This window comes from Pavona decussata, unplaced genomic scaffold, assembly GCF_977016875.1.
Source record: "Pavona decussata unplaced genomic scaffold, jaPavDecu1.1 SCAFFOLD_137, whole genome shotgun sequence".
NCBI lineage: Eukaryota > Metazoa > Cnidaria > Anthozoa > Scleractinia > Agariciidae > Pavona > Pavona decussata.
Window position 1 is genome coordinate 2,992,815 of NW_028145550.1, and position 12,594 is coordinate 3,005,408.

The 12,594-nt window shown below is 38.3% G+C and overlaps 1 protein-coding gene across 1 annotated transcript; it reads right to left on the bottom strand.

The window, feature by feature from the left end:
- Positions 1–8,813: 8,813 nt before the first annotated feature.
- LOC146467341 (uncharacterized) lies at positions 8,814–9,287 on the bottom strand. The gene has a single exon (XM_085126031.1). It carries the CDS (start codon positions 9,285–9,287, stop codon positions 8,814–8,816), a length of 474 nt encoding a protein of 157 aa, XP_084982157.1.
- Positions 9,288–12,594: the final 3,307 nt, after the last annotated feature.

The following is a 12,594-nucleotide window of genomic DNA, read 5'->3' on the forward strand; positions in this document are numbered from 1 at the left end:
GCTAATCCGGTCTAACTAGGTAACAAGGGAATGTAATTGAAATAATGTAGAGTAAGTAACAATGAACCATAAAATAATGAATTTAGGATTGCGGGGTTTAATTATATTCTAATAAATTAAATTCTGGCGTCTTTAATTAATGGCACGTTCTGTCGAGACTGAAATTAAGTTCTTTGATCGAATGGTCTTGCTGGCATTTAAACATTAAATTTTACAAATGAATCATTTTAATTTCATTTCAAAATGCTTTTGAAAATCAGGAAATCCAAAATTAAGCCTTTGCTGACCGCTTTGCTTCTTCAAAGCGACGCTAATTAACATAGTGGATCAAATAAGTTTGGGTATCCTCCAAACAAAGTTTTTAGCTATTAAAACAGTCGCGTGGAATCACTTGATTTAATTAAAAATTATTCGAATAAGTTCATTTTAAAACGACGATTGATCACAGCTTAGCTTGAGAGTTTTCTTTCTCCCAGAATATGGGAAGAATTGTTTATGCGTTTGACAAATATGTTTTGAAAGCTGATTTATTAACAGTCTCTAAAGGTAAACGGTTTGCTTAATCAGTTGTGTCCACAAGTGACAAAATCGGCACAATAGTAAAAATGTATGGGCAAAAACTCATCTTTTGTCAACGTATATTTTGCCAGAAAATACTGAACAGTCTTTAAACACTGGCTTTTGACTCTCTTTCTGGGTCCAAAACGAGTAAAAAAATGACAAAATACCTAATCCGAATTTCGAAATGCTAGGTTTCATGTGGCACCATGAGATCTAAATAACCGAAACACCAGAAGAACTGAAATGACCGAAAGGCAGAACACAGCAAAGACCCCTTGCTCTCCCCTCTCCCCTCCACTGCCCTCCCTTCCTTAATATTTAGTCCTTGTTGACAAACAATCCAACAGGACCGAAATGGTGTTCACGGTTTATGGAGTGGCGCACAAACAACTAAAATTTCGACTGGAAACAGGAATGCTTCATTATTGATTAATAACCCTGAACTTTGCCTATTTGTAAATTGGACTAGTTTAAGTGACCAAAGAAAGTCTTGGTTTGCAAGTTATGTTGCAAATTAACGAAATACTTTAAAAATCATTTTAAGGTTTTTGTGATGGAAAGGGAATCGAAATTTATAATTTCCAGCGAAGTAATTTGCTTCTTAGTCCAAGTGAAGTAACATAGCAGATCATGTAAGTTTGTTTCACCCTTCAAACAAAGTATATTACGCGATAAAACGGCCGCGTGGGATAAGTCCAATAAGTTCATTTTAAAACTAGGATTGATTACAACAGTTGTAAGCTTGAGAGTTTTCTTTCGATCGCCCAGAATATGGCAAGAATTGTTTATGCGTTTGGCTCATTTGTTTTGAAAGCTGATTTATTAACAGTCTCAAAAGGTAAACGGTTTGTTTAATCAGTTGTGTCCACAAGTGACAAAATCGGCACGATAGTAAAAATTTACGTGCTAACTGAAATTCATCTTTCTTAACCTATATTTTGTCAGGCAAATGCTGGAAATTTTAGAAATTGTGCCTTTCGCTATTATTATTGTTATTATTTTTGAGTCAATAACAAGCCAAAATTTATGTCAAATCTAAAAGGACCAAAATGGTGTTCAGGGTTTGTGGAGTGGCGCCCAGACAACTAATCTTTCGACTGGAAACAGGAATGCTTTATTATTGATCAATAACGCTGAACTTCGCTTATTTTTGTTAGCCAGACAACTCATGTATGGTTACTTACGCAAGTCCAAAGCGATCATCTTGACATAGAAAAAAAGGATTGCTTGACCAACGATAGCATGAACGGATGTGTAACACGAATTACTCGAAAACTATACAACACTATGCGATTTGGCCCCCTGCCTTTCTTCTGAATCCTGTAATCGTTCTCAAACAACTCACATAGACGATGCTGTTCAATTAATGAAAAACCAATTGTAGAGTTGACGAACTGATTTGTAGTTGTTCGCTTTAATGTAAAACGTAGGCCGTCGATAAAACCAGGAACATGGAACATTTAGGAACATTCCGGAACACGAAAAAAAAATTAAGATACAAGAAAAATTAAAAATAAATTAAACAAAAATAAAGGAAAAAATAAAAAAAAAGTGTGTATATTTATATAAAATGAAATTACATTGTATCCGAAAAAAATTCATATAAGAAGAAGTACGGAGTAGGTGGGACGGTAGTACAATGGGGCGTTTTAACTGACCACACTGGAAGAAGGTAAGAAACTTAAGGATGGTGCCTACTAATATCGAAGTATTTTTGTGCGGTTTATGACTATGCGGGAAAAGCAGATCTTAATTAGGAAGGCCTATTGGAATCCAAAACGAAAATCGGGGGTAGCCACGCATTTTTCAGAGATAACTAAGCAATAATATCTCTAAAAAGCGCCAAAATATGAAGCAATGGATGGGAATTTTTCCTAACTTGAAGCTTAGTTATCTCTGAAAAATGCGTGGCTACTCCCAATTTTCTTTCGAGATACCAAAAGCGTTTGTTAAGTTCTGCTTTCTCCGCATAGTTTTAAACCGCGCAAAAATATTCCTGTATTAGCAGGCACCACCGATAGGAAACCCGAGTGTCTTAAGATGCGCAGAACGTATGCGCAGTAACAATAGTTTCGTTCGAGAAACGGATCCAAGCTCCCGAACGACCAACAAAGGAGTACAAATACGGAACGTGAGGCCCTAGGCGAAGACGCGGGAAGCCCGGGAGGGTTTTGGTAAAAAGACTGCGCGAACGACTTTTAGTTCCACTCCGAACATCAGGAAATTGATTTTTTGGTCAGCCGAGCCGGAACGGTTCCTTTTCTGGCGTAGCGGACGATAAGCACGTGCTGCAAATAGCGGGAAAGTACTCGCACCTTCATTCAGTGTGGTCAGTTACAACACCCCATTTATCGTAGGTACTTCATATTCCCTATTATAATAAGGGATACATGAGCATTGAAGTACATACCCCATCTACCCCATTTATACTACCGTCCCACCTACTCCGTACTTCTTCTTATATGAATTTTTTTCGGATACAATGTAATTTCATTTTATTTAATAAATATACACACTTTTTTTTATTTTTCCTTTATTTTTATTAATTTTTTTTTTCGTGTTCCGGGTTGTTCCGGAATGTTCCGGGATGTTCCGGAATGTTCCGTAATGTTCCATGTTCCGGGTTTTATCGACGGCCGTAAAACGTATAGTGGACATGAAGAGTGGGATAGGAGCTCGTAGAGGTTAGCGGTACAAAACAGCAAAAGTCGACTCAAGCTTTAAAGTTTTTTTCGCATCATGTATTAACAAGATTCGAAACATTTTCAAGTCCATCGCATTCCATAGGTTTGAGACATGAAATTTCCTTTATTCGGACAGGTTTTTGTCATCCTATGAATTAATTTTTATGATCATAAATAAAGGCGCGCATTTATATTTAGATTTTAGAATGTTTATTTGGGGAAATTATTTTACATAGGGCTAACATCACTATTTCAACTTTCAGGAAGTGCTTTTATTTTATTTTTTCGTTGATTTCTTGAATAAAATATTATGTTATTTTACGTTATGATAATTGTTTTATTATTCCACACACTCATAACACTTTTTCAACACATTGATAACAAAACACAGGTTTATAGCAGAAGAACTGTAGGCGATCTTTATTTTAAAAAAAAAAAATAAAAGAAACTTGTATCATTTTCCCCGCGGACCGGCAGGAATGAAAGCGGCAGCCTTGTTCAAATTTGAAATCGAGAGCGTTTTGCATCAAATTAAAAATTGAGTACTCGGTTGCTGGTGCGCCAACCACTCTGGCAAAAACTTTTCCACAAATTTCTGGCTTCAAAAGGTTAAGGTAAAAGCAAACAGTGTTTTGAAGCTGCGAAGGATTTTTTGTGTCAGCCAGGCCGAGCTGAACAGACTGGAAAAGCTTTTCAACGATTTCTCGGGTGAGTGTTTCTTTGTTTACTACGCAAGCAATTTCACGATCTTCCCTCGTTGTTTTGACAAACGCATCCTGTGCCCTTGTTCCTTGCAAGAACTCTGGAGCGGTTAAGATACTAAATGTTTTTCCTGGCGGCTCTAATGCTTCTTAGAGTAATTGATTTGTACTTCGTCTATCTTCTTGTCTGAATTAACGATCAGTCGCTAGAAGAGCTTGCTAAAATCACGACGAGATAGCTCGCTAGCTTTTCTTGTTTTTTTTTTTTTTTTTTTTTTTTTTTTTTTCAATAATAAAAACGTAAGGACTGGAAATGAGTCTGCTCTCGAGCGGAAAATGATTATATTGGTATCATGTTGATAACAGTTAGTAAAAAAATCGTTTTCTCCTTAAATTACGTTCATTTTGTATCACATTCTGTTTGTTATAATTCATCTTTAGCTACTATATAGTACTTTAAATTTTTATTAGAAATGGATCTTTTTTTTTAGTCGCGGTTTGGTCCTGTTACCAGTAAACGAAGATTTTCAAAATAATCGTTCGTGAAATGACAATTTCGTACATGGAATTGCTTCACGTCTTGTATAGATATATCATGATAGTTCTTAATTTTAATTTCATAGAGTATCTTTTTTATTTCGATAGCTGTAATATGTGATAGAGTTATAGAAAATGAGGTGCAATAATAGCCTCGTTTTTCAATCTTTCAGTGATCAGGAATTTTTGTCATTCTCTCCTCCTCTTTTTCCAATTAATCGTTTTTGTCATGGCGGCGAAACACCAAGGACATCACCTAAACAGTTGCCGGTGCTATTGACGATAAATAATGACAAAGTACTTTAGGTTAAAACTAGTGATTTAATTTTGGAAAAAAGCGCATGACGTCTTTTATATCATGCACAGAATTAGAAAGAGACAGGTCCGTTTCCAAGTAATAGCGTGATCCCTCACTTTTATCACGCTTCGTAAGAGACGAACTTTCCATGAAATGTTTTACGCTGCGGTTTTGGTAATAAACTTGCGAATAGTCCAAGTGCGCTAGAAGGATAGAGCGCAAACAACTCGTTATTTCATCGTTTGCTTTCCTTTATATTTTTTGGTTTGCTTATGTTATTCAATTGCCCCTGAAAATCAAAAAATGGAAAGGCATTCGCAGGATATAAATTCACTCGGAGAAACTATAGCGTCCAAGCGGAACGGTTCAAGAAACAACATGAAGGCAAAACTTTTCTAATTACCGAGTTCTAACCTTTTGGCAACTGAAGAGCTCCTTTTCTGACTCAGAAATTGTAAATTGAAACAAAGATGGACGCTAAGCATTTCCAATGCTCTTACACGATATTTTTCATTCGTAACATGAAAGGTAAAACTTCTCAATTGTTCTACTTACCAAGTTTTGTTTCTGAATAGAGACTGTCCTTACAACCTGAGGTTATTGTCAAAAATGCTGGGGCTCGATAAAGTACAACACATCTCAAGAGCCCAATTTTTTTAAAATAATCTCCTTATACACATAAATATTTATTGTGAATACCGATTTAGAAATTTTTGAAAGATTCAGCAATTCTGAAAATAAAAATTAGAATTTTCAAAAATTTTAAGAAGTTATGAATAATGAGTACCGAGTATCACTCTCTAGATGAATCGTAAGCACTAGAGAAGGCATGGAAGATTCAGTCGGAAAGATTGACTGTACACATGTGTAAATGAATTTGCTGCATCTAAAAAAAGTGGGAGAGTTGAAACTAAAATCAATTCAAAATAAATTGGACTAGTTTTAATGACCAAAGAAAGTCTTGGTTTGTAAGTTTTGTTGCAAATTAACGAAATACTTTCAATATCATTTTAAGGTTTTTGTGATGGAAAGGAAATCGAAATTTATAATTTCCAGCGAAGCAATTTGCTTCTTAGTCCAAGTGAAGTAACATAGCAGATCATGTAAGTTTGTTTCACCCTTCAAACAATGTTTATTACCCGATAAAACGGCCGCGTGGGATAAGTACAATAAGTTCATTTTAAAACCAGGATTAATTACAACAGTTGTAAGCTTGAGAGTTTTCTTTCGATCGCCCAGAATATGGCAAGAATTGTTTATGCGTTTGGCTTATTTGTTTTGAAAGTTGATTTATTAACAGTCTCAAAAGGTAAACGGTTTGTTTAATCAGTTGTGTCCACAAGTGACAAAATTTATCTTTCTTAATCTATGTTTTGCCAGAAAAATGCTGGAAATTTTAGAAATTGTGTCTTTGGCTATTATTATTGTTATTATTTTTGAGTCAATAACAAGCCAAAATTTGAAAAGAAAAAAATGCCCGTTTTACATTGAAATGTCAGAAATCCAAATTACCGAAACACCGTAAGAACTGAAATGACCGGAAGGCAGAACACCGCAAAGAAGACCCCTTGCTCTCCCCTCTCCCCTCCCCTCCCCTCCCTTCCTTTAACATTGTGCTTGGCTGTATATGTCAAATCCAAAAGGACCGAAATGGTTTTCAGGGTTTGTGGAGTGGCGCACAAACAACTAAAATTTCGACTGGAAACAGAAATGCTTCATTATTGTTCATTAACCCTAAACTTTGCTCATGCATTTATTTGTTAGCCAGGCAACTTATGTATGATTACTTGTGCGATCCCAAAGCGATCACCTTCAGTTAGAAAAGCGATTGTTTGACCAACGATAACAATAAATATACTCCATGTATTGCACTTATAACTCGAGACTATACAACAATTGTAGCCTGCGAGCAACAACAAAAAGGAGGTAGGATTCGTCTGCACTCTGGATACAGCAATTAATATTTTCATCTCCCTTACTGACGTGTTTAGCCTAGATTCATACAATGCAGGCTGGAGCAAGCTCTTTTGAGCTTCTCGAAGAAGATCCCGAGTTAACAGTTACCAGTGTTCAATCACATTGGAAGGGTACAAAGCGAACTGAAATAAAAGTTAAAACCTTTAAAAACGCAGCATGCAGAGCTAATTATTCGCAAGGCGGTTGTTTTTATATTACATATGGGTAGACTTTTTAAACACAGTCTAGACGATTTGAAATTCACTAAACTAACTGGTAAAATTATTCCATTTTTGTGACCCCGATATTACAACGAGAATTTCCCATAATTTACCCAGCTTTAATCAGTAGTTAAATTAAAGGCTGATCGCGTATCATAACTGCGTATTCTTTCGTTCATAATAAACTAATTTTTGAAACACAATCAGGTAATAAATCATTAAACTCAGAATACGTAAAAAGTGCTATTACGTAGGGTTTAATTCATATATCTTTAGGAGCTGTTTTCTTCTTTTCCACAAGTCGAAAAGGAAGGAAATCAAATCCGGAAAACGAAGCGCCCTAAGCACAGCCTAAGTCGAAAACGAATCTCATACACGATGCCTTCTATTCAAGCCATAGAAATGAGTAAGTGGGTCATTTTACAAGGCTTTAAAAGATGTGAGTGCTGCTGAATTTTTAAAAGAATCGACCAGCAACAAAGAAAGCTCCTTTTTATGAAGTAGAAAGGGTGCTGAGTGCAGAATAAAAGGAAATTTGAGCGAATTTGTGATTGAAGCCGTTATCGGCTTGTTGATACACGGAACATTTTCGCTTCTTCCCACTTTTTTTTCGAAATTCGGCCAGTTCTTATGTTCAGTGGCCTCGCTATTTTAACAGGGCTTACAATTGACCAAGAAAACGAGAAAAACTAAAATGGCTGCCAAAGGTGAACAAAAACAAACCGGTTATAGAAGCATTTTTGCTAATGGCTCCAACCTGCCGTATGTCTCATTCACAAAAAATGCTGCTTTATGGTTAAAAAAGGGACTGCTTTAGTGGACGTTTTTTGAGGAGAAAAACATTCGTTTTGTTAGCTTAACATCACATCTTTTGAATGTGAAGCTGGGGAAACGTATTGGAGAAACTATTTTCTCTCTGCGCACGAAGGAAGGCATGAAGGTCAACACTAATTCAAGAGATCAGTAAGAAAATATTGCGTTCATTTATGAGTTGATTTCGATCAAAAAAGGCACTGCCTAGAATGATTTTATCCTGACGTCTCCTTCGATTGAAGTGCTGTTGAATCGTTGCTTTATCGATTTTTGAGCTGGGGAAAGTTGCATTTTCGGCGGCAAGGACAAAAAATGCAATAGTTTATAATTCCCCCCCTTATTCTCTTGTTTATTGTCCTGTAGCATGTTGAAAACTGAAGACATTAAGTTGCTGCGAGCAATAAATACACACTATCTGGATACGTGCGTGACAATGCAAGTGCATATGATTATTAGACACTAAGGTGCAGATGAATGTGCAAGTGATTATCACATGTTGTAACACCTTTCTCCTTTTGGAAGATAAGAAAAATAACTAACAGAATGTTCGTTATACTGTTAACTTAAACGCTATTTCTCTGAGCTGTTCTAGGGCAAACAAAGTCTTTTAACTCTCGAATACAGTGTCTTAACTCTTTTAAACGCCTGCAAGAGTGTTTATTCCATAAGACAGTCATTGAAGCTTGAGGGAAGTCTACGTTCTCTGGTTGAACGGCGAGGTGGCGGTGTAGGTTCCTGTTCAACTGGCTGATCCGTTTCCTCTATCGGTCCACCTTCAGATGGTAGGGATGCAGTTTCAAATCGGTCCAGTCTTCCATTATAGTTGTCGACTGGCTCTGCTTTTGCCTCCCTTTTTTGTGCGTGGTTTCGCCGAACTGGTCTCATTGCTGTGCTCACGAGGCAGGACCTTGGGGCGGGTCTTACAATTACTTCTCCATAGATCCAGGGTTGTTTTTTTTTTCGTTGGCCTAGGTTTCACGTACATTTTATCTCCTTCTGAGAACTCGGCAAGCGGCGCAGACACCCTCTTGTCGTACTTAGCCTATGATCTCCGTCTCCTTTCTGAAATGTTTTCTTGTACTAGACTTGGGGACACTGTATGTGGGGCAAATTGACGTGAAGCTGTAGGGATGATGTCCCATAGTCTTCTAGACATAAGGCGTTGTGCTGGCGAGTAATCATATCCTTGCTGGGGTGTGTTTCGGTACGCTAAGAGTGCCAGATAGGGGTCCTCATGGCGGGATTTTTTCAGAATGTTCTTCGCAATTTTGACTGCGGACTCCGCCTTTCCGTTCCCTCGGCTGTGGTATGGTGACGATTTGCGTACGATGAAACCGTATTCTCGAGCAAAACGTGAATATTCGTGGCTTTCAAACTGTGTGCCGTTATCGAATATGCACTCGTCTGGAATTCCGTATCGAGCAAACTGTCTTTTCATGGATAGAATGACTGAGTTGGCTGATGTGTTCCCACCGAGGGGGTCTAGTTCAAAGAAGTAGCTGTAATGGTCAACCATAACGAGGTAGTTACTTCCATCCAGCTGAAAAAGGTCGGCACTTATTTTGGACCACGGTCTAGTGGGTATCTCATGGGATTTCATTTGTTCTCGCGGTCGCTCGCTTAGGTACTGGGCACAAAGTCCACATGATAAATATTTCTCCCTGATTGCTGCCTGCATTCCTGGCCAGAAAAGAGACTCGCGTGTTCATCTTGTACTGCTGTCGGCTCCCTAGTGCGCTTTGTGTATTTTCTGTAACATCTCGTCTCGTAGAGTGGCTGGGACAATTACTTGATGGGACCTGTAGAGGACACCGTTACAAACTGAAATCTCATCCTTGAAATTCCAGTACAGTCTCAGTACCTCTGGGGCTTCCTTTCTTTCAGGAAGGCCACCTATTCATTATCACCATGAGCAGGGATGCTAGAACTGGGTCTTTGGCGGTTTCTTGTCTTATTCGTTGCAGCTATTTCCAGACGGAACACTTCGTGTTCTTGCTTGGCAGTGGAGGAGGGCTGATCAGTGACAGCTGAGCGAGACAAAGTGTCTTCAACGTAAAGTTCCTTCCCTTTCTTGTATCGGACAGTGAACTGATATCTTTGTAACTTCAGCATCATCCTTTGCAGTCTGCGAGGAGCTTTGCTGAGAGTCTTCTTGAAAATTGTCTCGAGCGGCTGGTGATCTGTGTGTACCGTTATGTCGTGTTTTCCGTAAAGGTACTGGTGCCATTTATCCATATAACAAACAGGTTGATCATTTTGAAGCAATACGCCACAGATCACATCTCAGATGCATCCACTTGTAGCGTCACGGGGAGGGTTGTGTCGTAGTAGTGTAATGCGGTTGCTGAAGCGATGAAGTTCTTTGCCGAGTTTCATGATTGTTTGACCAAAGGAATGCAGAATCCTCCTTGGTCAAGTCCCTCAATGGAAGAACTGTTTCTGACAAGTTATGACAGAACTTGCTTAAGTATTGGCACATGCCAAGAAAACGTTGCACTCCAGATTTGTCAATGGGCGTTGGCATCTCTGTAATTGCAGCTACTTTAGCTGGATCTGGCTCTACGCCTTTGTCGGTAAGCTTGTGTCCCATGAAAGGGAAAGAGGGAGATTTAAACTGCAGCTTTTTTGCCGATAGTCGCAGGTCATGGTTGCTGCATTTTTCTAACAGGCTCGTGAATTTTTTGTCGTGATCGATGTCAGCTTCCTCTTTTCAATCTGCGCATCCAAAAACACAGATGTCGTCGGCAATGTTTATTACCCTGTGTAAGCCGTCTAAGAATTCATGTTGGTGCCGTTAATACTCCTCCGGTCCCGAGGCGACCCCAAATGGCATGCAAGTATAACAGTAGCGGCCGTTTGGTCCCTGGAACGTAGTAAGTAGAGAAAACTCTTCATCCATCACGACGGTGTGAAAAGCTTCAGATACGTCAAGAATGGTGAATACTTTGGTTTTCGTCAGCTGTGGAAGCTTTTCTTCAATCGTCGGTATTGTGTACTTGGGTCTCCTGATGGCCTTGTTAATCGTTTGACTTGGATCAATACATATACGAAGTTTTCCATTCGGTTTCTCTTTTACCAGAATGTTTGAGAGCCAGTCTGTAGGCTGTGTGACCGGCCCTATGATGTCTTCATCACAAAGTCTCTTTAACTCGTCATTTACTCTGTCCAACTGTCGAACATTATAAACCAAGGCGGATGTTGTATATCCTTTCTGGTTCATCCAGGTTAGAGTCCTAGCATCACTGTATGCTTGAGTACTCTTGGATGTATAACATAAAGAATATAAGTTTTTTAGGCGAACTTTATAAACCAAGGCGAATGTTATATAACCTTTCTGGTTCATCCAGGTTGAAGTCCTAGCATCAGTATATGCTTGAGTGCTCTGGGATATATAACACCAGCAAAATAATATTTTTAGGCGAACATACTTATAAACCTAGGCTGATGTTATATATCTTTTCTGGTTCATCCAGGTTAGAGTCCTAGCATCACTGCATGCTTGAGTGCTCTGGGATATATAACACACACAAAAAAAAATACTTTCTTAGGCAAACATTATAAACCAAGGCTGATGTTATATATCCTTTCTGGCTCATCCAGGTTGAAGTCCTAACATCAGTATATGCTTGAGTGCTCTGGGATATATAACACCAGCAAAATAATATTTTTAGGCGAACATATTTATTAACCTAGGCTGATGTTATATATCTTTTCTGGTTCATCCAGGTTAGAGTCCTAGCATCACTGCATGCTTGTGTGCTCTGGGATATATAACACACACACACACACACACACACACACACACACACACACACACACACACACACACACACACACAAAATACTTTTTTAGGCGAACATTATAAACTTAGGCGGATGTTATATATCCTTTCTGGTTCATCCAGGTTAGAGTCCTAGCATCGCTGTATTCTTGAGTGATCTGGGATATGTAAACATACACAAAATAATTTTTTTAGGCGAACGTTATAAACCTAGGCGGATGTTATATATTTTTCCAGGTTCATCCAGGTTAGAGGCCTAGCATCACTGTATGCTTGAGTGCTCTGGGATCGTTTAAATAAACAATATAATTGTTTTAGGCGGACATTATAAACCAAAGCGGATGTTGTATATCCTTCCTGGTTCATCCAGGTTAGAGTCCTAGCATCACTGTATGCTTGAGTACTCTGGGATGCATAACATAAACAATAGAAGTTTTTTAGGCTAACATTATAAACCATGCAAGGCGAATGTTATATATCCTTTCTGGTTCATCCAGGTTGAAGTCCTAGCATCAGTATATGCTTGATTGCTCTGGGATATATAACACCAGGAAAATAATATTTTTAGGCGAACATATTTTTTAACCTAGGCTGATGTTATATATCTTTTCTGGTTCATCCAGGTTAGAGTCCTAGCATCACTGCATACTTGAGTGCACTGGGATATATAACACACACACACACAACAAAAAAATTTAGGCGAACATCGTAAACCAAGGTTGATGTTACATATCTTTTCTGGTTCCTCCAGGTTGAAGTCCTAAAATCACTGTTTGTTTGAGTGCTCTGGGATATATAACACAAACAATATACTTTTTTTAAGAGGCACGTTGTAAACGTAGGCGGGTGTTATTATCTTTTCAGGTTCATCCTGCCGGCGTCAGAGATTGAACTGATGAAAAAAGTTGTCCCAGGGAAGATTTAGGATAAAGTTACTACTTCTTTAATCAAAGTAATTTTAAATAATTTCGCCACACAGTTAGTTTGAGCCATAAAAAAAACCCACATTCAGCTTATGACTTTACCACTTTGGAATACCGTT

Coding starts and splice junctions, on each gene's coding strand:
- LOC146467341 (XM_085126031.1), bottom strand. CDS start 9,287: ATGGTTGACCATTACAGCTACTTCTTTGAACTAGACCCCCTCGGTGGG.